Source organism: Artemia franciscana, chromosome 16 (assembly GCF_032884065.1).
Source record: "Artemia franciscana chromosome 16, ASM3288406v1, whole genome shotgun sequence".
Taxonomy (NCBI): domain Eukaryota; kingdom Metazoa; phylum Arthropoda; class Branchiopoda; order Anostraca; family Artemiidae; genus Artemia; species Artemia franciscana.
This window is the reverse complement of record NC_088878.1, coordinates 37790243-37817911: the sequence shown is the minus strand read 5'-3', so window position 1 is coordinate 37817911 and position 27669 is coordinate 37790243. Positions and strand designations below refer to the sequence as shown.

The 27669-nt window shown below is 34.5% G+C and overlaps 1 protein-coding gene across 1 annotated transcript in view; it reads left to right on the top strand.

Annotated features, from left to right (window-relative positions):
• The window catches only part of LOC136037418 (cell division cycle protein 23 homolog), an 89900-nt gene that overhangs the window by 45650 nt on the left and 16581 nt on the right, over positions 1-27669 (top strand). Inside the window, exons 5-8 of the mRNA XM_065720185.1 lie at positions 3546-3723; positions 6801-6980; positions 10483-10647; positions 17417-17663. Of these exons, the coding sequence (XP_065576257.1) occupies positions 3546-3723; positions 6801-6980; positions 10483-10647; positions 17417-17663 (770 nt within the window). The remainder of the gene's footprint in view (positions 1-3545; positions 3724-6800; positions 6981-10482; positions 10648-17416; positions 17664-27669) is intronic.

The window sequence follows — 27669 nt, the reverse complement described above, 5'->3', positions numbered from 1 at the left end:
ACACAATTAAGACTGGGAAAACCCTGCCGTAAAATCAAGCGTCGTTTACCATGCGAAGATCCCGCCAAGCCCTGAAATATAATTTACTTTCCTTATACTCCAGAAGTCACTATTAATTTACAAAAATTGCACACAAACTAACATGTATGTATTATTAAAGAATAATTTAAAATCGTGAACTTCCTAAACTCTGGTCAAGATATAACCCCAGTAACTCACCAAAGAGGGGTTTTATCACGTGACTCTGGCAGCTACTATGTTGGTGCAATGGTGCTCACCAAAGAGGGGCTTATCAAATATCACGTGACTGGCAGCTACTATGTTGGTGCAATGGTGCTCACAAAAGAGGGGTTTATGAAATATCACGTGACTCTGGCAGCTACTATTTTGGTGCAATGGTGCTCACCAAAGAGGGGTTTATCAAATATCACGTGACTCTGGCAGCTACTATTTTGGTGCAATGGTGCTCACCAAAGAGGGGTTTATCAAATATCACGTGACTCTGGCAGCTACTATGTTGGTGCAATGGTGCTCACCAAAGAGGGGTTTATCAAATATCACGTGACTCTGGCAGCTACTATGTTGGTGCAATGGTGCTCACCAAAGAGGGGTTTCAGTATCAAATATCACGTGACTCTGGCAGCTACTGTGTTGGTAGAACCCTCAAAATTTAGAAAAACGCCTACAGCAGCACAAACATAACATAACTAAAGCTTTAAACTCTAATACTACAAATATTTCATTTGATATTGCTTTAAGCAGTCATATTTTTGATAGTCCTAGCCATAAAATGCTTTTTGAAGAAACTTCCCTTATTAGCAGTGATTTAGGCATAAAACAGGTTGCTCGAGAGGTAATTGAAACTAGAATTAAAATAAATAGTAATAATTCTTTAAATAGGGACTTGACAGAATATTCATTTAATGCCTTATATACAAATTTAATTAAAAATGATTAAGTAAATTTTATTTTAAAAAAAACAGTAAACAATACCACTCAACCTATTAAGAACAGACTTTCTAGGCTGGCTGCCAAAAAGGCAATATTAGCTTTAAGAGCTTGTCTGTAAATGTTTTTATTCCATAAATGAATTGTCCTTTTCACTTCGCTTGATGTCCTAGGCCTGGTTGAACTTTCCTGAAGTAATGATACTAGGACTGGTTAGAGAAAATATTTTAGTTTTAAAGATTATATTTTAATGTGAGTTCTTTTATATTCTTCGGTTTTCTTTTTCATATGTTTAGCTGGGGACGGCCCTTAAAGTTGCATTCCACTGTCTTATATAAAAAAAATCCTATTGTTTTAAATTGCCATTCAAAAAGCAACAAAATTGTCAAATTGTTACTACAAATTAAAAAAAAAGTTTGCATACAAAACAATTATCAAATACCATGTGACTGTAGCAACTACTATTTAGGTAGAACATGTCAAAATGTAGACAAACACCTACAGCAGCAACAAGATGGCATAACTAAAGCTTTAAATTCTAATACTACAAATATTTCTTGACAAAACTACATATGCAACTGTAACCCAAAATCATACTGATCAGTTTGCTAACAAAATTATAAATGAATTAAAAAATCTAAAACAAAATGGTTAAATTACTCCAAAATTATACAATAAATTTTTCCCCTGGGACAGCTTTTGTCCAAACTTTTATAGTCTACAAAATTACATAAGTAAGGCATTCCCTTAATGCCCATTTAGCTTTTACGAAATCCCCTGCCTCCAGTATTGGAAAATAGTTATGTACAGCCTTCAAACCGTTGCTTTATTCTCAAAAATCATACATATGTAATTCAGTAGATTTAGTTGAAAAACTCAAAACGTAAGTATGTCAGAAAATACAATTATAAGTAGTCTTGACATTGTTTCTATGCATACAAATATTGATGTAGCAGTAACTGAGCAATTATTAGAAAATAAAATAAACTAAAATTATCGTTTAATAGAAGTTTTAGCAGCAGGAATAGATTACAAGGTCTTATTGACCTTGGTTAAACTCTGTAACAAATATTCAGTGCATTTCCAATTCCATAATTCTTTTTACCAGCAAATTAATGGTCTACCGATGGGTGCGCCCCTCTTTGGGCTACTGGAAAATATTTATGTAGAGCAGATTGAAAATTGGGCGTTAAATTCATATTTCTTGAAACGTGTCTTTTTGGGACGTTACATGGATTCGTAATTTCACGTTGGAATTATGAGGAAAATGAACCTAGGGGTTCTTAGATCACGTTAATACGTATGATAGCAATTTACTGTTTACCTTAGAAATTGAAATTGCAAATAAAATCTCATTCCTATATGTGCTAATTATTCGTAGCTTAGATAAACTCAATTTTACTATTTACAGAAAACCAACACAAAACAATGGATATTTGTATTTTAAATCAAGCCATTCCCCACAAGTTAAAAGAGCCGTCGTAATATCTCTCGTCAATCGTGCCCTAAACATTAGTTCTGATTCCTATCTCACAGTAGACCTAAACTTTATCAGAGACATACTTTTTGTAAGTAGGAATCCTATTTTGTTTATTAATAATACTATTAACCGGTGACCGAAAAGACACTTCTGTAAAATCAATAGTTGCGTAATCACCAATCGTAAAATTACCATGTGAGAATCCCGATAAGCGCTCAAACATAATTCACCTCCCATAAATCCCAAAAATCACTACAAATCTTAAAAAAGTCTGCAAACGAAATAATCGGTATGTTGTATTTACTAATAATTTCAAAATCACACATATTCTAAATTCTGGTAAAGATAAAACCCCAGTTACTTGCCAAAGAGGGGTCTATCAAATTCGATGCGACTGTTTGAAATACTATGTAGGTAGGACTCACCAGAATTTAGAGAAATGCCTACAACAGCATAAGCTCCTAATTCTAATATTGCTCCCGTTTCTTTTGATTCTGCTTTAAGCAGCCATGTATTTAAAAATCCTAACCGCAATATACTTCTTGAAGAATCCGCCCTTTTTAGCAATGACCTAGGCATAAAACAGGTAGTTCGAGAAGCAATTGAAATCAGACATACGATTAATAATAATATTTCCTTAAATAGCGATTTGGGGGAATGTTCATTAAATGCTCTATACACAAATGTAATTAAAAATTGTCTTACAAAATATTTTAAAAAGCCAGTAGATATTAACACTGAACGAGTCACAAATAGATCTTTGATGTTATCTGCCAAAAAAGAAAGATTAGCCCTAAAAATGTGTTTTTGATTATTCTTCTTTTATTTCAATGAATGCCTTGTTTCATCTCACGTTATTCATCAGTCCCGGTTGAATTTCTTTGAAGTAAGGATGCTGGGACTGTTTTGAAGAATTTTCATTTTAGTTTTATTGGTCTTATGTTGTTGTAAGTTTTTCTTCTTCTTCTATATATTTATATTTTGCTGAGGACGGCCCTTGGACATAGGGCTGAAATATTCATTCACATTGGATTTCCACTGTCTTACGAAAAGAATTCCCTATTGTTCTTCTTGTTTTTGATGTTTATCATTCTAAAATTGTTCTCTATTGTTTCAGCTGATGTCGCTGGCTGTACCTGACTCTTGGATTAAAAAGTTTTTTGTTGGCCATAGTTTGTTGGAAATGCAGCGAAACGAAGAAGCTCTTGACATATATGACTCCTTGAAAGCCGAAGGATTCTCAAAGAGCATATACATTGCTGCTCAAATTGCAATGGCTTATCATAACATGCGAGGTATTCTATTTAAAAAAAAGGTTATCCTTATAGTACTAATATTTGAATTACTTTTTAAATGTTAAACACTTAATATTTAGATTTTTTTTACAAAATGTAAAACTTAAACACTTGAAACACATAAGAGATGCCAGTGTTGCAATATTACATCATAATATACAAAATATATTGTAATATGTTATAGAAAATAGTTTTTCACTATAAAAATAAAAATATAAATATAAATATATAAAATATATAAATGCGGTTAGGGCTATAAAAATAAATATATAAAAAAAACTATAAAAATAGTTTTCACTATTTTCTGCATTATTGTGAAGTTTTGTTCTCAGTGCTTCTTACGTTTCTGTTGTGCTTTCTTATATTTGTTTCATTGTTTCTTTTTTTCCCTCTCCTTTATTTGTTTTCCAATACAACACTTTTTCGTGTCTCTTTGGGAAATACATGATTCATCATCATCATCTAAAACCAAAAAAAAAATTATTTTGGGATGTCTCTGTATGTTCAGCCTCCTGTTTTAGACTTTAGGTACGATTCCGTTCTTAGTGTTCGACTTTCTTCTTTTAATTCCGACAGATCTTGGTTGTCAAGAAGCTATCAAATACCGTTAATCTAAAATAAATATAAATTAATAAATTAAATTATAAATATAAATAAAAATAAATATTCTTGGGGTGGGTGGTCGTGAGCCCCTTCTTGGAACTTTGAAGTCGACGTCGAAAATAAATATAGTAGCAGTGGCAAATTTTGTCCGGAAGGGTCTTGTTATTCGAAAGTCGATTGTTACATAATTTAGTTTGTTTGTTGTTATATATGTATGTATACGGCCTGAAAAATGGCTTTAAATACAGTCATTCATTCATTCATATAGTTTGAGGGAAAAATCCCAACTGAGTTTTTCTTCGTACTGATGTTTTAATTTCTTATGCTTCTAAAACCCTACCATTATAAGTTCAGCTCTTTTTCAAAGAGTATACATTTTCTTGCAACAGGCTTTGCTGCGATGGCATCGCAGCAATCGATCATCTACTTAAATGGCCAACAAAATCGATGGCCCTACTTCGATGGCCCTCGATCATCTACTTAAAAAATGCAAGCTTAAATGCTTTTTTTGTTAGCCAGACCCTCTCCTACAACAGGCTTTGGGTTTTTCCCCTGAATCCCCTGAAGAGAGACTTTGTGTGCCCTCCTCCTCCTTATCCTAGTGAATCTTCGGCAGTAGTGCTTGGTGTCAAGTTTAGCATCGACTGCTCTTTCAGCCTTCATGTCGATACAATTATCAAAAAGGCAAATAGTGCGATGCGGACACTTATATTAATGCGTCGATTTGGTTTCTCAGTGACACAACTAAGGATAGCCTATCTCACTTATATTCGACCAATTTTAGAGTATGCATGTCCCGCATGGGGCCTACAAGTCAATAACACTATTTACCTAAGTGACCAGCTTGAGTCAATACAAAAAAGAGCAGTCAAAGTAATATTGTGCGATGCTTTTACCGAATATAAGTTAGCATTATCCACTTTACAAATTCCCTCTCTTCAAGAGCGTCGTCTCAGTTTGATCCTTGAATTTGGCCAATATCTTCTCAGAAGTGATAAATACAGATCGATACTACCACCAGTTTTAGTGAAACATCGAAGTACTAGGTCGAAGAAAAATGACAGATTAGCAGCACCTCCTTCACGCACAAATCGTTTTTCCAACTCATTCATCCCTTTCTTCGTATCAAAGTATAAAAATTGTTGATTTTATCCTATTTGTCTTCTGATTTTTTTTTGTCGTTTGATTTAATCCTTTTTTTGTAAGCACAAACGCCATTTAGTTTTATGACTACGAGAGATTGTGCAAATAAAACCAATTCTATTCTATTCTATTTTCAGTCTCGTCTTTTCTTATTTTGTGTCCCAGAACTTACCACAAAGTAGTAGCTTCGCAGCTAGGATTCCTATAAGCTTCACCCAATTTTTCCAAAAATCATCTAAGGTAAAACCTCAAGATCGCTCATTTTCCATTTTGACTCGACAGGTTTTATTTTGGAACTGACAAAGTTTTATTTTTTGGCTCGGCTTAGAGATTGCATGCAGGATTTTTCCTAAAAAATTGGCATTTTATTTGGGGCGGGAATTTTTATTATTCTGCCAAAAGAACTTTGAACTGAGACACTTAGTTTTAAAGATTCGGATTGCTCAGGATAATATACGACCAACATCTTATACCTACGAAACAACTCCGAGTTGGACGGGGGGGGGGGGTCTGAAAGCCCAAAATGCATTTTGAAGGTCTTTGTCTTATAATTTTTGAAGGATTGGTGGTTGTCTGGACAAATTTTAATCGTGGGTTGCCCTTAATCCTTCCTTCTCTCTGTAGATAAGCACATAAATGTAATCTTCGGTTTTTACAAAAGTTTCTGTTAAGAGGGGAGTTACTATCTACTTTAAAAATTGTGGAAAAACTCATTATGTCATTTAGTTGTCATGGGTCAAATAAACGATTTAAAACAAGAATTTTAACGGACAAGTATTTTAAAGAGAAGAATACCTGAAACAAAAATACTATTGGTGAAACCTTGTAGTGTTTCTTGCCTAACAAGAAATAATAATTAAAGAATGGCTCATGCCTTCGCAAAGTTTGCCTAATAAATGACAAAAAAAGTCAGACAAGAACAAGTCTTAATCTTAGAATATTTACTTGCAAACAAAAAGCAAAAATTATTTTTATCAAAAAACAAAAGAAGGAAATCATTACGAAAAAAAATTTGCAAAGGACAATCAAGTCGTGGAAAAATAATGGATAATAAAATCATTGATGATAATAAACAAGAAAAATTTCACAGATTAATTATAATAAGTTCGAAAAAAGAACTCCTAAATGAAAAAAGACAAAGAGATCGTCAGTATGTTGTAAATTACAATCATATTTTGGAAAGAAACAAATCTCATTTTATAACTCTAAATTTGTCTAAGGTTCAGAACATCACTGAGGGTTAAGTATTAAAAAAAAATTTCTAACCTTGTAATTAAGGTTCCATTCTTATTAATTGTTGATCACGAGTAATTGATATATCCGTGTTTTAGACACCGATTCAGCTATGGTTGCGTTTGATGAAGTCGTCGAAGCTGATCCAATGAGGTTGGAATCTATGGATGTCTATTCCAATGTACTGTATGTTCGGGAGATGCGAGTTCAGTTGGCCGATTTGGCGCATCGTGCGAATTCTATTGATAAATACAAGCCGGAAACATGTTGTATTATAGGTAATTTAAGTACTAAGTTGCTGCTTGGTGCGCTAGGGAGGTCGGAGGAGGGGTGTTATTCCCTCTGAATCTTGACATTTTTAGGATTACCCCAATAGTTTCTTATATTTTCTTTCACATTTACCTATTTTTGATCTTTATAGTTTCGTTTAACTAGGTTTTCCTTTAGATTTTAAAAAAATCTAATCAACTATATTGACTAAAAACATTAGTCAACTATAAAAGTTATGTAATCATTTATGAGGAAAAGGGAGACAATTGAGAATCGCATCACATAGTACCGTTTAACTGGTCTTTCCTCTAGATTAAAAAAAAAAACAAAAAAACTAATCAACTGTATTGACTAAAAACGTTAGTCACCTATAAAGGTCACGTAATCATTTATGAGGAAAAGGGGGACAATTGAGAATAAACACCAAAAACAAGAAGAACAATAGGGAATTTTTTAAGACAGTGGGAAACAAATTAGAATGAATATTTCGGCCCTATGTCCAAGGGTCGTCCTCAGCAATACAAATAAGAAAAAAACAACTTACAAGAGGATAAAATCAATAAAACTAAAATGAAAAGTTTTTCAGAACTGTCCCAGCATCCTTACCTCAACGAAGTTCAACCAGGACTGACAAATAAATTGTTATGAAATGAGGCAATTCAATTCAATGAAAGAAAATGATTTAAAAACAGGTTTTTAATGCCAGCCTAGCTTTTTTCGCTGCTGATCTTATAGGTCTCTTTGTGACAGGTTCTGTGTTAATATCTATTGGTTTTTTAAAATATTTTGTAAGGTCATCTTTAATTAAATTTGTGTATAAAGCATTCAGTGAATATTCTCCTAAATCCCTATTTAAGGAAATATTATTATTAATCTTAAGTCTGATTTCAATTGTTTCTCGAACTATTTCCTTTATTCATTGCTAATAATGGCGGATTCTTCAAAAAGTATTTTGTGGCTAGGATTTTCGAAAACATGGCTACTTTAAAGCAGAATCAAAAGAAACAGAAGTATTCTCAGAGCTTTGGTGATATCATCTTTATGTTGTTGTAGGCGTTTCTCGAAATTCTGGTGGGTTCTCCCTACATAGAATTTGCCACAGTCGTATGGTATTTGATAGACACCTCTTTGGCGAGTAACTGGAGTCTTTTCTTTACCAGAATTTAGGAGATTTATGATTTTCAAACCATTGGTAAATACAACATACAGATTATTTTGTGTGCATACTTTTTTAATATTTCTAGTGATTTTTGGGATATATGGGAGGTAAATTATGTTTTGGGGCTTATCGGGATTTTCACATGGTAAATTATCGTTGACTTCATGGGAGTGTCTTTTCACTCTACGGTTAATTGTATTATTAGTAAATAAATGAGGATACCCATTTCCAAAAAGTATGTCCCTGATAAAGTCTAGTTCAGCTGTGATATAGGAATCAGAACAAATATTCAGGGCTCGATCTGCGATAGATATTACGACACCTCTTTTAACTTGTGGGGGGTGGTTTGATTCAAAATGTAAATATCTATTGTTTTGTGTTGGTTTTCTGTAAGTAGTAAAATTGGGTTCTTTGAAAAATTGTTTATTTTAGTTTTATAGATTTTATCCTCTCGTAAGTTGTTTTTTCTTATTTGTATTGCTGAGGACGGCCCTTGGACACAGGGCCGAAATATTCATTCTAATTTGTTTCCCACTGTCTTAAAAAATTCCCTATTGTTCTTCTTGTTTTTGGTGTTTGTGATGGAAAGGCAGTGTGGTCTTCGTCGTTGTTTACAATTGAGAATCGATTCATATAGTGCCGCTAAACTGGTCTTTCCTCTATATTTTTACATTTTATTGTCTACGAGAGTAGGAAGGGCTCATTATGAACGTGCTCGATTATTCCCAAGTATTCCTGTATGGTTTAATGTTGATGGCTGAAAAATCTGCGAGATGATTTAAAAAGGATTCATACAGGGTTTTCGAAACCGAGGTTGATACACTTGGGATTCAGAACCTTGCTTATCTCCTAAAAACAGGGATATCCTCTAAAGCCTTGTCTTGGTTGACAAGGGTCTTAAGACTTCTAAACCTTGGAAGTTTATGAAATAATTGGAAAGAGTAGATTCGCTTTGTATAAATTCACATGCAAGGGCATTAGAAAAGATATCGCCTTTTCTCTCCTTCATTGGTCTCCTGATCAATTGGCATAAAATGACTAGAACAAATCATGCTCTCCTCTGTTTCTGAACCAATAACTGTTCAGAAATCTTGACGGTTATTGACTTACGATAAATAATGAAACTAAAACGTTTTTTGACTTAGTGTTATATGCACTATTACCCAAAATGAAGGATACTTAACTCTTTCTCTCTCTCGTTTTCTTCCCATCTCTCTCTGTTTCTTTCTCTCCCTCATGCAAATATGTCTTAAACAATAGTGAGAAGGGAAATTTAACCAGGAGGAGATGTATTTAATCTTAACGGTTATTGACTTACGATAAATAATGAAAATAGAACGTTTTTTGACTTAGTGTTATATGCACTATTACCCAAAATGAAGGATACTTAACTCTTTCTCTCTCTCTTTTTCTTCCCATCTCTCTCTGTTTCTTTCTCTCCCTCATACAAATATGTCTTAAACAATAGCGAGAAGGGTTATTTAACCAGGAGGAGATATATTTAATCTTAACGGTTATTGACTTACGATAAATAATGAAAATAGAACGTTTTTTGACTTAGTGTTATATGCACTATTACCAAAAATGAAGGATACTTAACTCTTTCTTTCTCTCTTTTTCTTCCCATCTCTCTCTGTTTCTTTCTCTCCCTCATACAAATTGGTCGTAAACAGTAGCGAGAAGGGTTATTTAACCAGGAGGAGAGGTATTTAATCTTAAAGGTTATTGACTTACGATAAATAATGAAAATAGAACGTTTTTCGACTTAGTATTATATGCACTATTACTCAAAATGAAGGATACTTAACTCTTTCTCTCTCTCTTTTTCTTCCCATCTCTCTCTGTTTCTTTCTCTCCCTCATACAAATAGGTCTTAAACAATAGCGAGAAGCGTTTTTTAACCAGGAGGAGATATATTTAATCTTAACGGTTATTGACTTACGATAAACAATGAAATCTCGGTGTCCCGGTCGTCATTTGTGTCCCGATGTCCCGGTCTGTAATTTCGTCAGTCGACAAATATGACGTCAGTTGACACACAAACATGACGTCACTCGACACACAGACACACAGACAACTTATTTTTATATATATAGATAGATATATAATGGAAAAAAGAAATCGCCAATGCAACAGCACAAACACATAAAAAAACAGAAGGAGAAGAGGAAGACTGTTTTCCTACATTAGTAATTAATATAGATCAGTACTTGAATGAGGTCTTAACCCTACTCATCCATACAATCACATAGGTCAAACAGCATAGCCATACACAATCAACCGCAAAGAGTAATCCATGGATAGGCAGTCGTGTCGTAAGTAAGTATAAGTCGTCATTTATCATCTTTTAGGTAATTATTACGGCTTAAGGCAGCAGCATGAAAAGGCAGTTCTTTACTTTCGAAGGGCTCTTAAACTTAACCCAGGATACTTAGCGGCTTGGACATTGATGGGCCATGAATACTTGGAAATAAAAAACACCAATGCAGCCATACAGTGCTACAGAAACGCATTAGGTAAAATTTTTTAATTAATTTTAAGCTTATACAGCCATACAATTAATTTTAAGCTTATACAGCCATACAACGCATTAGGTAAGATTGTTTGATTAATTTTAAGCTTATACAGCCATACAATTAATTTTAAGCTTATACAGCCATACAACGCATTAGGTAAGATTGTTTGATTAATTTTAAGCTTATACAGCCATACAATTTATGCAGCCATACAGTGCTACAGAAACGCATTAGGTAAGATTGTTTAATTAATTTTAAGCTTATACAGCCATACAATTAATTTAAGCTTATACAGCCATACAACGCATTAGGTAAGATTGTTTGATTAATTTTAAGCTTATACAGCCATACAATTAATTTTAAGGTTATACAGCCATACAACGCATTAGGTAAGATTGTTTGATTAATTTTAAGCTTATACCGTCATACAATTTATGCAGCCATACAGTGCTACAGAAACGCATTAGGTAAGATTGTTCAATTAATTTTAAGCTTATACAGCCATACAACGCATTAGGTAAGATTGTTTGATTAATTTTAAGCTTATACCGTCATACAATTTATGCAGCCATACAGTGCTACAGAAACGCATTAGGTAAGATTGTTCAATTAATTTTAAGCTTATACAGCCATACAATTAATTTTAAGGTTATACAGCCATACAACGCATTAGGTAAGATTGTTTGATTAATTTTAAGCTTATACCGTCATACAATTTATGCAGCCCTACAGTGCTACAGAAACGCATTAGGTAAGATTGTTTAATTAATTTTAAGCTTATACAGCCATACAATTAATTTTAAGCTTATACAGCCATACAACGCATTAGGTAAGATTGTTTGATTAATTTTAAGCTTATACAGCCATACAATTTATGCAGCCATACAGTGCTACAGAAACGCATTAGGTAAGATTGTTCAATTAATTTTTAAGCTTCTATTTAAGCTTTTGATTTTGATTGTAAATTTTGAGCCGATTGATGGGCCCTGAACGGTTGCGAATTGTTAATTGTTAGCGTAAACATTGTTAATTTGGGCTTCTTTTTGAATTGTTTTCACTTTAATGTTGAGTTTGATTTCGGAGTTTCTATCTTTAATCAGTGGAAGTATGAATGGATCAATTGAAAGGAGTAACATCTCAGAGAACTATCTTGACTGGGTATAAAAGATTTGCTTCTAAACTATTAGATGTGACAAAAAAACTGAAAGATTTGCTTCTAAACTAGTAGATGTGAAAAAAAAGTGAAAGATTTTCATTAAGTCCAAAACAACAAGGGACTAAGAGGTTTGTCAAATACACTCGTTTTGCAGGGACCTAAGAAACGAAGGGATCGTGGTGTGACAGTTAGATTTAGACCGAACGGACATTTTCTTTAAATTTAGAATCTAAAGAACCGTTTAGACTCTAAGCTTTAGAGGTTGTTGAAGCATGATCTTGAACCAAGAATCTTAAACCGTTGCCAATCTGAGAAATCGTCCTAAATTTTTAACACTTGCAAAACATTTTCCCTCAGTATATTCACAAGCTCTTATCAGATGATCCATCAGATGATCATCAGATGATTACCTCTCATCAGATGATCCAAGAACTTTTTATAATTAGCTTATTTTGTTGGTTCGGTTTATGTTTCGAAATTAATTCTCATGAACACTGGCATCATAGTGCCAAACTAAAAAAAAACAACAACAGAAACAGCAAACTTTGGTGCATAGTCTAGGACTAAACTCAGAAAATAGGGGGGGGGGCAATTGTAACGGTAGTGATTGTTATATATTGAAAGATAAATGAATTTAGAACCATGGAGTGAGGTTCCCTCCAAATTAAGTTCATGACAGTTTTATTAGTTTTAGGAAAAGAGTGAAACTTAACAATCTTTGTTCTAGATTCTCTATCGCTTGTTTCAACATTTTACTTTTGATTTAAGTTGCAAGATAGAATTAGATAAAAATAAAAGGTAACAAAGATAAGGTTTACTTTATGACAATCGGACTGTAAATTAGTTTGCTATGCCACGACTAATGGTTCTTCCACACTATGCGCCAGAACCTTTCAAACTAGCATAAACTTAAGACTTTACAGTACGTTATTTATTGTTGCGGAGCAAGTTTGTCTGTAAAGTAGATACGTATAGTAGACCTGAATTCTACTTAGAATTTTACGCTACAGCAATCATGTCACGTGTGGAAGAGCCAATACCAGCAACAAGATTAAATCTCTTGATGAGCAATTAATAAATTTTTGAAAATAAAATAGTGTATATAACACACACAGCCTTTCATGCTTGATCAGAGCTGGAATCGCCATTTCCTTTCGGCATTTTCAATTTTCGAACAGTTTGCTAGTGATGGTTTTAGACGATGATTAAAATGATTTTATGTAATCCTACGTTAGCCTAGTTTGAAAAGACATGCCTCAGTTTGAAAATTTATGCTTAATGTAATGTAACTTAACAGTTTACCATATAAAAGTATATTTGACGTGTAAACACCACTTAAGCTTTCTCCTCAAATGCATTAGGTTTTGCGCCGTGCCTCATATTTGAATCCATTTCATGAGGAATCTGATATTTAAAAAAAATAACATGATTATATTTATCGAAAGACTAAATCATTATTTAATTGGGCCTAAGTTGTGAGGGACCGGTTTAAAGATCGTTCATCTACTCAGCTAGAATTTCCAAAAAATTTTCCGGCATTCTCTATTATTTATCGAAACTTTTGGAGATTCTTACAAAAATTTCCTACTTTTACTTATATTTTCTGGGGTTTATCTTTGTTTACCTGGAATTTTTCTTGGATCATTTCTCAAATACATATGCAACCGAGGAGAAACTCGTCTGTTTTTTTTTTAATGTAATTTCTACATTTTGAGTCTAGTTAACCGTCAACCTAAAAACCAGTGTATTCAATACTTGTCTTGAGTAACTTCTGAACTATTTGTTGTGGAAGGTTACTCAAACAAGGATTTTACTTGGTTACTAACAGCGTTGTGTAGAAATATATTTGGAAGTATGGTACCCATATTAACTAGTATGTGTAACTAGTTCCTCTACGCCTTCAATATTGATGGGAGCAATTTGGAACCCACGTTTTCCCAAGATTCGGGCTACATTTAGCGTACAAAAAGAATAGCCTAAAAATTCTAATAGACCACCAACGAATCTAAAACTATCTCTGTTTGGAGTTTTGTGGCAAAGCCAGTACTTCTTCAAATAATTTGTCTATAGATGAATCCTAAAATGAAGAAATATTAAAATGGATAATCAAATAAAACTGAAAGTGAAGAGAAATCATCATTAACAAGATTAGGGCTACCCTCCTTCTCCCTCATAGGGCTTCCAATTACCAAGGCGTAGTTTGTATTTTGAGCCGTGTTTTGTTTTGTCATTACATCAACAACAACAGAATGAAAAAATAGTATCGCGAAGCTATCCAAAGTTTACAAATAAAATTGGTGCTACCCATCATTTCCCTCTCCAATCCTAAACGGCCTGAGAATCATTTACCTTTCATTGGAAAAGATATGCTTTTAAACACTGTTTTTATCGAAAAACAAATATGTAACAAACCATCATAATAACTAAGGCTACATATAACAAGATAATGAAATTTGATTGATTGTTCAAAATTTAATTATATCAATTACTGTCTCACCAATTTTTTTTTTACTTTTGTAGTTGCATAATTACAAAATTGAAACTTTAGAATATGTTTTGTTTGCAATAAAACCCAAATGACATTCTAGTCTTTAGAAGGTTTAGGGGAGCCGTAACTGTAACTCTTCTCTTTGTTTTAGGTTGGATTTGATGATTCGATTTGATTTCGTTTTGTTGTAGGATTCATTTATAGTAGTATCAGCTAACTTTACGTTTAATATGATTATTCGTTTCATCTTCTTCTCGTTTTGGTTTCCATTAATTTATTCGCAGTTATTTCCTTACAATTCGATTTTTTTTTGTTATGCCCTGTCCATCTTTAGCGGCGTGGTTCAATTATTGGTTACTATGAAATATTTGTAAGTTTTCTGTTTTTACGCTTAAGAATAGAAATGTTTGATTATTATCAAAATTTTGGATATAATTCCAATATTCAGTCGAAATGGTCAATCAGTAGGGGTTATGTCCTATAGTTTTAAGATAATGTTTTACTTTTGAATTTCAGGTGGATGTCAAAAGGGGACTATTACTCATTTGACTTTAAAATTTGCGTAATGTTTTGGGACTATAGGACAGAAGCCATCTTGCTCCTATGCTATATCTTAATCCCCGATTTTGTCCAAAGAATATTTGTATCTTACATGTTGCTCTAACTGTTTATCTGTTAAGGTTATCATGTCAAGTCCATTTATAAAAAAAAAGGTTTGTTGTGTTTAAAAAATCAGACATCATGAATTGATTTAACAGTATTGGTTCCGTAATGTTTCGTTTTAATTAAGGTTTCCCTGGCCCTGAATTTTAATTGAGTTGTCTTTATGGTTTGAAATGTTAAACGAGATCAGTGTAAAAAAATTGAATTTTTTGCGCTTAGAATCGATACAACCACATTTTTCGTGAATGTACTGTCTTCGTTACTTTGATCTACTTACCTTTAGGTAAGATAAGATAATATTTATTTGCAAAAGACTATCACAAGCTCTATAGAGCCGAATTCGCTTTATATGTCAAGTAAAAGCTAAAAAAAAAAAAAAATCAAAACAGTACATTAAGTCAAACACGTAAAATTAAAAGGAATTAAAAAGAAAAATCATCAAAGATAAAGGGCAAATAAGTAAACTTAACAATTAAATTACAAAAACATTGCAGTAAATAAAAAAAGAATAAAAACGGCAATAGAGGAAAAGGGAAATTTGGCAATTACATAATCATGAATTATTATTAAGGTGTTCCAGAATAAAGGGTATAAAACTTTTGCGAAATCTTTCTGTAACAGCATGGATCGAAGAGTAAGTTGGGATTGCTAAGGAGGCTGACCGGGGGAGTCGGAGTCTAATGGGATTGTTGAAAATCAGGGAGTAAGTCCTCAGTACGGGGATTGAAAATGACTGATTTAGCGAAAAGCAGGCAAATTTTTTTCCTCCTTTCTTTTAAGGTGGTAATGCGCGCAGCTTTAAGAAGGAAGGAGTATGGAATTTTGCCTTCTTTGTAAATGATCCTGAGCGAACGTTTTTGGACCGACTCGATTTTGTCACTAAGTTCATTTGAAAGTTGCGAATGCCAGACCGGACATGCATATTCCAATAACGGCCTGATAAAGGATAAGTAAACACGGAGGGAATGTATCTTAGGACAATTAAATTTGTTTAGTAGCTTGAAAATGGATAGTGAAACATTTGCTTGTTTAACAATGTTGGAAACATGTGTGTCCCACTTAAGGTCATTAGAAATTATGACACTAAGAAGCTTAACATGTTTCACTAGCATTTCGCTTGGGATCGGATCGCGAAAAGCAGGAGTAGATTTCAAGAAGTTGATTGTCATTATCTGTGATTTAGTGGGATTTACTGTCATATTTAGATTCTTGGATTCATCCGAACATTGGGTTAGGATTTCAACGGGGTCACTTTTACTATTCCTATGACAAACTTCAAGGATCGACAAGTTATCAACATATTTCCATCTTTGGGGGAATTCCTTGCCAATTTCGTTAATCATGACAAGAAATAATAGTGGTCCCAATACCAAACCTTTGGTCTACTTACCCTGGAACGTTAAGTCACTCCGAAAAAATAATGTTTGGTCTGTTTCGGATTATCATGAATCGCTACTGCCTAATTATTTTCAAAACATTTTTTCCTTTTAGTTTCGTTTGCCCTAGTATAAATCACCAGTAAGCTTTAAGCTGGTCGGAGCGTAGACCAAATAAATTTGTTTCTGTTACGGGTGTCACGAATCAAGTCAACAGCTTTTTTCATAGCTCTTGTCTTCATAGAAGTCCCCTTGTCTCTTTCTACATGCACTTTAAGCTGAAACCCATCTGAGAGACTGAAATATTTTGGTCCAGTTTCAGCTCTATCATATCAACAAAAATAATCTTCAAAACATTCTTCATTGGGGTCTATTTGGACCTATATACGTTGACCTCTAATTTCCAAGCCTATTGGAGACCAAACAAAATTTGGGCCCTTCTTTTGTAAAAAAAAAAAAATGAAAGATCAGGAAGATAAGTCCTTAAAATAGAATTAAGATATTGGAAGCCACGCTAGAGGCAGTTTCCAAGTATTACTTTAAAAAAATTGTGCTTTGAAAATGGTCGAGGAAGATGTGCTTAATTTTTCCATGGGGAATTTTCCAAGAATAGTTTTAGGTACTCACATGACTGACCATGTTTCGAGCAGTAAGCTGTATGAAAACATTTGTTTGATCCCATATTCTAGGCTGAGATGTTCTCCAGAGAAATTGTTCAGAAATAGTGTTAGATACTCGTCTGGCTGACTATATCACCCAATAAGCTGTGCGGAAAATGTGGGTTGCATCCCGCTTTTTTAGGGTCATAACAAACAAATGGTTAAAGTAACTAGGTTATGGGCTTCCATGTGGTGCCCATGAAAAGCAAGTCATAACCGAATGAGGTGGAAAGAGGTCATTAGGAAAAATTAAAAAGGAGCAGTATTAGTATTATCGTTCTCCATTTTCTGTCGTAGGTTTGGACGACTATAACCTTTCAATAGACCTGTGTGAAAAAAATTGAGGCCTAATATTTGACTTTTTTTACACTAATAGTTTTTGTATTTCTTTTGTGGTAGACCTGTAAAACCTGTTTTTGTTTTTCAGAGATAAGCACCCAAGATTATAGAGCATGGTACGGACTTGGACAAACCTATGAAGTATTGAAATTGTATCATTACTCCTTGCACTATTACAGACAAGCAGCTGTCCTAAGACCAAATGACTCCAGAATGGTGGTAGCTCTTGGAGATATATATGAAAAGTTGGAGCTTTATGATGAAGCTGCCAAGTGCTATTGGAAAGCTAGATGTCTTGGTGATATTGAAGCCATTGCTTTGCACAATTTAGCCAGGTTTGCATTGTTTTAAAAATTTTCTAAGGCATTTGAAAACAGAGGTGGCACTGGGATTTAATATTAAAAGTTTGAGCAGAACGCTCAGACGTTAAGTTCTGGATTCAGGTCCCTGAGGCTCCCCTTCGAATCCAAAGGGTGTATTGAAGCTTTAGAGTTTATACAAGATCGGCAAGCCCTGACAAATGTCTTGTCAAAATGAAAACTTAACAATAAAGTGCTTACTCTGAGTTTTATCGGGAATAATATGTTTTTTTTTGTCTTTTTTTTTAATTCAATTGAACGTAGTTTTAAAGCTTTTGGTGTTAAGGTTTTAAGATTTTTGATTCAAATAGCTTACTTGATTGGGGAAAACCGAATCTTTGTACTTTACCAACTCTTTGACAACTTTAACTTAAAGAATTTTATAACTCTTACAAGAGAAAAGAACTACTTATGCCACACCAGTATAATGGTTCTAAGCTCAAATAAGAAAGTAAAACCAGAAGCTTGAAACAGAAGTGCCGCAAGCATTATGGTCAAGATTTGATGTAGGGAGCTAGAGGGGCCAGGCACCCCGGGTGGCACATCCAGGGGACGTCAAAACAAGCTTAAATTGATTGTGTGGCAGAGGAAAGCAAAGTATACATTGCCCCCCCCCCCCGTACAACTCCATTTATGGGCATGGTAGTAAACATTTTAATTAGGATGGTAAAATAAATATATATATATATATATATATATATATATATATATATATATATATATATATATATATATATATATATATATATATATATATATATATATATATATATATATATAAATATAATATATATATATATAATATATATATATATATATATATATATATATATATATATATATATATATATATATATATATACATATATACATATATATACGGCAATCAATATAGAAGTACTCAGTTTCATTAAGAAAATCAAAAGGATAGCTTAGACTAAAAGTGCCACAAGAAGTTTAGGTCATTTGGCCCTCATTGCCTAATGATTGCCGTTAAGAAAAAAGAATAAAAATCTTGAAGTACTAGCTTCATGATCAGTGATTAAGGATTCAAGAAAATCAGTTAATCAAAAAAAAAAAGCTCGGAATAAAATTTTGTAGGCAGAGTAATGGAACCTAGATGAGTTAAGATACCAAATAAAAGGTTTAACATATAAATTCCGCGTGCATTAAGTATTTTACTGGAATTCTTAAATTAAAACTAAAAGCTTAAAACAAGTACTGAAAATAGTATAGGGGTGCTCATCTCAACAATGAAGGTAGTTCAACTCAGTTCAACTATGACAAGCTTGTCGCAACCAGTTTAAGCTGTTACGAAAAGCTTAAAACCTAAACGCTACAAGCAGCTGTGAAAACCCAGTTGGCATAACAAATAAAATGAAAACCTCAGAACATAATTGCTACAAACAACATAGCATTATGTTGTTGAATTAAGACACTGAAATAAAATGATCAAAATATCCGTTCCGCGAGCAGTACGACAGCGCTTAGTTAATTCAATAATAATATAGAAAATCAGTTAATCAAGAAAAAAAAGCTCAGAATAAAATTTCATTGGCTGAGTAATGGAACCTAGGTGAACTGAGATGCCAAAATAAAAGGCTTAACACATAAATTCCACGTGCATTAAAGTGTAATTTAATGGAATTCTTAAATTAAAACTAAAAGCTTAAAATAAGTACTGAAAACAGTATAAGCGTGCTCATCTCAACAATGAAGGTAGTTCAACTCAGTTCAACTATGACACTCTTAAGTATGGGTTGTCGCAGCCAGTGTAAGCTGTTAGTACAAGCTGAAAGCCTAAACGCTACGAGCAGCTGTGAAAACCCAGTTGACATAATAAATTAAATGAAAACCTCAGAACATAAGATGGGTCCATATATTTTGATCTTACGCCCTGCCGCAATTGTCCTCCTATAAAGGATCCTCCCACGATGGTATTCTGCGTCACCATACAATTTAACCCATTGATAGATGAAGGTTTGTATCCATAGAACGTCTTCAAAATTTTATCTTGATCGTTAAAGTCAACTGAGTGCCAACATACTGCTCGCGGAAGTGATATATTGATCGTTTTATTTTAAATCTTAATTCAAAGGAGCACTGTAATACTGCTTGTGGCACTCATTTTTTAGGCTTTGTGCTTAATTTTTGAATTCAAAGGAATACCACTATACTGTTAGCAGAACTGATGTTTTGCTCCTTATATCCAACTGAGCACCTCAATAATACGGTAATTTAATCCAACTGAGCACCTCAATAATGCTTGCTGAAATCATAGTTCAAGCTTTTTGTTTTATTATTGAATTACATAATAAAAAAAAAAGTAGTTTTTTTTAACTGAAACTAAGGAGCGACATTAAAACTTAAAACGAACAGAAATTACTTCGTATATGAAAGGGGATGCTTCCTTATCAACGCCCCGCTCTTTACGCTAAAGTTTGACTCTTTCTCTCAACTCTTCTTTTTAAAACAGTAAAAAACTTTAGCGTAAAGAGCGGGGCGTTGACGAGGCAGCATCCCTTTTCATATACGAAGTAATTTCTGTTCGTTTTAAGTTTTAATGTCGCTCCTTACTTTCAGTTAAAAAAACTTTTTTTTTTCGTTTTTGAATCAATATGTTTTGATTTCCGCTCTCCGCACATGAATAATTAAAACGAAATTTGTATATTTATTTTTTTTGGCTAAATGGCTTTCTCATAGTTTTTATCGAATAATTTTGAGAAAAAAGGAGCGAGGGAGGAAGCCTAGTTGCCCTCCGATTTTTTGGCTACTTAAAAAGGCAACTAGAACTTTTGATTTTTTACGAATGTTTTTATTAGTAAAAGATATACGTAACTTATAAATTAGCTTACGTAACAAACTTTTGTATTCTCATGTTTTTATTACATATATGAGGGGTTCACCCCCTCGTCAGTACCTCGCTCTTTACACTAAAGCTTAAATTTTGTCCCAATTCATTGAGAATGACCCCTGAATCACAAAAGCCGTAGAATAAATAGTTGAAATTACTAAAAATACTTTAGCGTAAAGAGCGAGGTATCAGGAGAAGGTGAGCCCCGTATATGCGTAATAATTTCTGTTCGTTTTAAGTTTTAATGCCGCTCCTTATTTCCAGTTTAAAAACGTTTTCATATTTATTTTTTCATTATTTTTGTTTAAATAATGCTAGAAAATCCTGCGCTCCCTTCATGGAAATTTTCTTCACCCATGAAAAATTCCTGGATGGAAAGTTCCCCCAACATATCACCCTCTTCTCAACCCCTCCCCCCAACCAAAAAATTCCCCTGAAAACGTCTGTACACTTCCCAATAACCATTGCTATATGTAAGCACTAGTCAAAGTTTGTAACTTGTAGCCCCTCCCACGGGGACTGTGGGGGAGTAAATCGTCCCCAAAGACATAGTTATAAGGTTTTTCGACTACGCTGAATAAAATGGCTATCTCAGAATTTTGATTCGTTGACTTTGGGAAAATAATTAGCGTGGGAGGGGGCCTAGGTGCCTTCCAATTTTTTGGTCACTTAAAAAGGGCAATAGAACTTTTCATTTCCGTTAGAATGAGCCCTCTCGCAACATTCTAGGACCACTAGGTCGATACAATCACCCCTGGGAAAAAAACAAACAAATAAAGACGCATCCGTGATCTGCCTTCTGGCAAAAAATACAAAATTCCACATTTTTGTAGATAGGAGATTGAAACTTCTACAATATGGTTCTCTGATACGCTTAATCTGATGGTATGATTTTTGTTAAGATTCTATGACTTTTAGGGGGGTGTATCCCCCTATTTTCTAAAATAAGGCAAATTTTCTCAGGCTCGTAACTTTCGATGGGTAAGACTAAACTTGATGAAATTTATACATTTAAAATCAGCATTAAAATTCGATTCTTTTGATGTCAAAAGATTTGATTGGTATCAAAATTCCATTTTTTAGAGTTTTGGTTACTCTTGAGCCGGGCCGCTCCTTACTACAGTTCGTTACCACGAACTGTTTGATTAACTAAGCGTTGTCGTGTTGCTTGCGGAACAGATATTTTGATCATTTTATTTCAGTATTTTAATTCAACATCATAATGCTATTTTGCTTGTAGCAATTATGTTCTGAGGTTTTCACTTAATTTATTATGTCAGCTGGGTTTTCACAGCTGCTCGTAGCGTTTAGGCTTTCAGCTTGTACTAACAGCTTACACTGGTTGCGACAACTCATATTTAAGCTTGTCATATTTGAACTGAGTTGAACTACCTTCAATTGTTGAGATGAGCACCCTTATACTGTTTTCAGTACTTATTTTAAGCTTTTAGTTTTAATTTAAGAATTCCAGTAAATTACACTTTAATGCACGTGGAATTTATGTGTTAAGCCTTTTATTTATTTAAAGAATATGACAATTAAACTTAGAACATTACGACGTTAAGCAGTAACTATTGTATCGGCATTTTGACTGACGAATTCAGACGATTCAAAATGGACTTGTTAGGAGTTTCAGAAACTCATATCCCAGGCATAAGAAACGTAAAATTAGTTGATATAGAATGTATTTACTTAGACAGGAAGGATGGGGTACATGGACAGGGAGTAAGACTCATGATGAATAAGGAAGCTGCTAAGTCTTGTTTGTATTGTTTAAGTCTTGTTTGAAAAGGTAGAGGAAGTGTCGACCAAATTTTCACTCTTAGGTTAGTAATTGGGAAGTGCCTTCATTGTCAAACACCTTTGGTCCTCAGTTTTTTAGTTTATGAGCAAGTGTTCGATTCTGTTGATAGAAGAGCTTTAGAAAAGGTCTCATCCTTATATGGTATACCAGACAAATACATTAAAGTGATTTGAGCTATATACGAGGATAATACTGCTGCGGTTAAGGTAGGGAATGAGGTTAGAAACTGGTTTCGTATTAAATCAGGAGTTGAACTGGGCGTGTTCTATCCCTCTTTGTATGGATCATTTTGATGGACTTTGTCTTAAGGAGCACAGGAAAGGCAATTGGACTCAGGAAAGACACAGGAAAGGCAATCAAATTGGGAGGAAAAACTCTCCCGGACTTAGATTATGCTCATGATTTAGGCATATTAGACGAAAGTGTGAGCAAAATGGATGAGTTTTTAGAGGTTTTGCGAGTTCAGGGTGCTAGAACAGGTTTGAAAATCAATGTTAAGAAGAGTAAGTCACTAAGGCTAGTAATCAGTGAAGACAAAAAGGTTACGCTGGGTAACGAAAAGATTGATCAGGTGGGCAGCTTCGCTGACCTTCGCAGTATTATTAGTAAATACGGTGGGAGCAGTGAAGATGTTAAAACGCTCAGGGCGTTTTTCCACAGTTAAAAAAAAGTTTGGAAGAATAGGAAGATAAGTCTGCAAATCAAGATTAGAATATTGGAAGCTGCAGTGATGACAGTGGTCAAATATGGCTCTGAAGTAAGGGCGCTTATAAAAGCCGATAAAAATCTACTAGATATTTTCCAGAGAAATTGCCTACAGATTGTTCTTGGTACTCGGCTTACTGACTGTATTTCAAATAATAGGTTGTACGAAAAATGTGGTTCAATCCCGCTTTCTAGGGCTATAATGAAAGAAAGGTTGAGATGGTTTGGCCACGATTTGCGGATGAAGGATGACAGATTGTTCTTTTCGGCCATTCGTCTGGGGCTAAACGGAAAGCAGTTCATCCTCGTCTGGGGTGGAAGGATGTCATAAATAAAGATTTAAAGGAAATGGGAACTTCCTGGGAGGGTGTAAAGAGGGAGGCCTTGACTAGATTGGGTTGGAGTAGGAGCTTGCGTGGCTGTGTTGGCCTCAGGCAGCTTGGTGCTGTGGTAAGTTAGTATTATTATTATTAGTAGTAGTAGTAGTAAGTCTTGTTTAGGCTGGGGTGGTATTAACAATACACTACTAATCGCTAATTTTATGACTAAAAAGTTCAGGTTGTCAGTTATGGTAGTGTTTGCCCCTGAAGGAATGACTGACCGAGATACTGTTGACTCATATTAATTTTACTTACAGTTACAGGAGCAAATACAAAGGGTCCCAGGTAGAAATATTGTGTTTTTATTAGGAGATTTTGACGGCCTGATTGGTTGAAATAGGGATAGATGGTATCCTAGCCAAGGTAAGTTTGGTATAGGAAAGCAAAAGAGAAATGGCTACAGACTGCCGTAATTTTGTAGGTATGAAAATCTAGTTATAACCGATACAGTGTTTGATCGTAAAATGGCCAATTGATTGGAAATTGAAAAGGTTAGTGCCCTGTTTAATACTCGAACGTGATTGGATGGTAACTAAGCCCCTTCCCACACCCGTCATTTCCTCAAACCCATCCAATAAAAACTTTGAGATGGTCGTATTGTTCAAGAAGTTAAAAAGTCTAGAAATTATGTCTTTGATGACGACACTCCCCCCCCCCCACACACAGCCCTCTGACCAAGGGTTTTAAGTCATGTCCTTGGGGCATAAAAGGTTCATATAGAAAGTGTGGTCGTATAAATTTCGGAGGGGGCTCATTGGATTGGTAATTAGAAGTTCTAGTGCGCTTTTTAAGATTCAGTGGTCGGAGGGTGAATACCCTCCCCCTCACATCTCGAATTTTCCCGAAATGCATCTGATAGAAATTTTCAGATGACCATTTGTTGTCGATGAAACTTTGGAAAAGTCTCATTTGATTGGAAATTGAAAGGGCTAGTGCCCTTTGTAATAGTCAAAGGTATTTGGAGGGCAACAAGCCCCCTCCCCACGCCCATCAGTCCCCAAAACAGATCTAATCAATATTTTGTGATAGCCATTTTGTTCAGTATAGTTGAAAGCTCTGAGAATCATGTCTTTGAGGATGACCCCCCCCCCACAGCCCTTAGCAAAAGGGTTGTAAATTGTGCTCTGAGGACATATAAGGTTCTTATGAAAAGGGTGGTTGCTTAGACTCCAGAATGTGCTCATTGGATTGGAAATTAGATGTTTTATTCTCCTTTTTGTGAGTCAGTGATCGGGGGGAAGGGGGGCTCGTCGTATTTTCCACAACTGAATCCGATAGAAACTTTGTGCCATGGGTTCAAAAATGATTCATAGATCATGTAATAAGGCCTTTTGGGTTGACAGAACTCCTCAGAATCTTGGGGTAAATGTTGTAAGTTATGCCCTAGGGGCATATAAGGTTTGTATGGATGGGGTGGTTGTGTGAACTTTAGAAGAGGCTCATTTGATTGGAAATGTATAGTCCTAGTTCCCTTTTATGAATCAAACATGATGGAGAGCCACTAGCTCCCCCCCCTGACATCCTCTTTTCCCGAACCACATTCAACTGAAATCGTGAGATAGCTGTTTTGTTACCAATAGTCCAAAAATCATATAAGACTGTCTTCAGAGTGGACACAATCCCCCAGAGCCCATGGGCAAGGTTTGTAAGTTATGCCCTTGGGCATATAAGCTTTTTATGGAACGGCTGGTCGTATAAGCTTTGGAGTGAATGGAGCTCATTTGATTGGAAATTGGAAGTTTTAGTGCTCTTTTTGAGAATAAAAAATGAATGAATTGAAATCAGCCCCCCCCCCCCCAGCCTACCATTCGCCAAAACATATCCGACCGAAATTCAGCTTATTGCATTCGGCTTATTGCATAATTCAGCTTCGTTCGGTTTATTGCAAGTACCTAAAATTTTTACTGCGTATGCCGCTCCACATTCCTCATTGCTAAACCGTTATAATATGCATGATCCTCTGGATATGATACCTGTGGTGGAAGAGTCGGCATGGTCTAAGTCCCTTTGTAAAGTGGCAAGTTTAAACCTGTACATATTTTGTATGATTGCGATTTATTTCAGAGACTGCTTAAAGGGAAGATCATCTGACCTAAAGGAAATATGTGCACACTACTGCTAATACTACTTTTACTGCTACATTTGCTACTACTACTACTTCTTCTATTGCAGCTACTTATAACACTAAGAGCATTAAGATGAAAATTTCAAGAAGTATACGAACATGCAGGTTATCAAAGGACATATCAGCAATGTCATAGCAGTGACTAATTGTATTAATTTGACACTTCTAGGACTTGATGAGAGGGATGTTCTACTGACCAAAGGGCAATATGTTAGTACTACTGCTGCTAGTAGTACTATCGCTACTCAATACTATTACTGTAATATCAATACTACTACCGTGACTACTATTACAACTATGCCTAAGGGTGTGAAGGCGAAATTTTCAAGGAATTTGAAGAGGGGTAAGGTGAACCGAATCACAACACGCCGTCTGTATGTAGATTGTCAAAAGGGTATAACAGCAAACAGTTTGGTTTGTGAAGTTGAAACTAACAGGACTTGTTGTGATGGATGTTGAATTAAGCAATAGAAAATATTTGCAGCCTGCTGCTACTGCTTCTACTCATACTGCTACTACTACTGTTACTATTATTACAACCTCTATTACTCCTATTGCCACTAAAGCTTAGGCTATAAAATTAATTCTATTGGTACTACTACTACTACTGCTATTGAAACTAAGGATATTAAGACGAAAAATTTTGTAATATATACCAACTGTATGGAACTAATTTGAAACATACTGTGCCCACACAGGTTGTCAAGCAGACGCATCAGAAATGCTGGATAAACGGTTGATGTTATTAAGCTGAAACTTTCAGCGTATGATGAGGGGAATATTGAAGAAACCATAGCTGTTATAAGCATGCTGCTACTAACTAATTCTGCTAAAACTATTGGTACTGGGCAAGCTAAGGTTATTAAGGTGAAGATTTTAAGGGGGGTATTTAGGCAGATGTTGAACTCGGTCGCGGCCTTCGGCTGCAACCTTTAATTTAGACCTTTAAGGGTAAGTTGAAGGGTATTTTGAACTAGCCAGAAGGCACTATGTGTATTTTTTTAATACTACCACTACAGTTCCTGTAACTAATGACGCTGAGGGTATTTAGGTAAAAGTTTTAGGGAAGGCGTATACAGTGAGAAAACTGTATGCATGCAGGTTTTCAATGGGGCATAACCCCATAATACCTAGAAACATCATTGAAAATTTTATAGGAACTAATTCAATTCAAAATTAAAAGTCCTGGTACCCCTTTTAAGAGTAAAAGGAGATTGGAGGGCAAGCAGCCCTTGTCTCAAGCCTATTCATTTTTCAAACGCATTCAGTCAAAATTTTAAGACAGCCATTTTATTCAGCGTAGTAGAACGGTCCAGCAACTATTTATTTAGGAATGTTGGACATGTCAACCCCTCCACATTTATGCAATAGGCCCAATATGCCTTAAAACTAAATGCTGCTTTATACTAAATGAAAAGGCATTGTGTCTTTGGTTACCAATAAGGCACCTCAGCAGTATATCGAGAACAATTGGGGGTATTAAGTTGAAACTTTTTGGGCTACTGTTATAACTGCTTCTGATCTTACAATTTAAATAAATAAAAAGTGTGTAAGTCTCAAAGAACATCGATAAAATCTTTTAATGATATTCAGTTTCATTTTTCGGGGCAACTTCAGGAGTTATAAAATTAAACTAAAAAATACTGTTTTGTGAAGATTAAGAATTGTAGAAAAGTTTCTCCAACATACAAAGAGCAACCTATACTATGGATTCTTATGGAAAAAGTGAAAAAAAATATAAAATATCTTTTTTTCCATGAAAAAGAGCATATCAATAAAAAAGGGACAGAAATTAACTTAAAAACTTTTTCACAGAACAAGTTTTTCGAAGAAAAGGAAAGAGCTCCGTTAAGCCAAAAATGAGCAGAAATAAAGTCAAATAATCTTCCAAGCGTAAAACTACCACAAATGACTATCATAAATGAAACTCAAAACGAACAGAAATTACAATAAGAAGCAGAGTCAAACTCAAAAACGAACAAAAATTAACACGAGTAGTGCTAATAACCCCCATGCCTTCTCAAGACCAGAACATAATTTGCGCTTTACTGAAAAAAGAAAGACGGTGAATTGTCAGTTCAATTGACGCGTACTGATATTTATTCTTTAAAAGT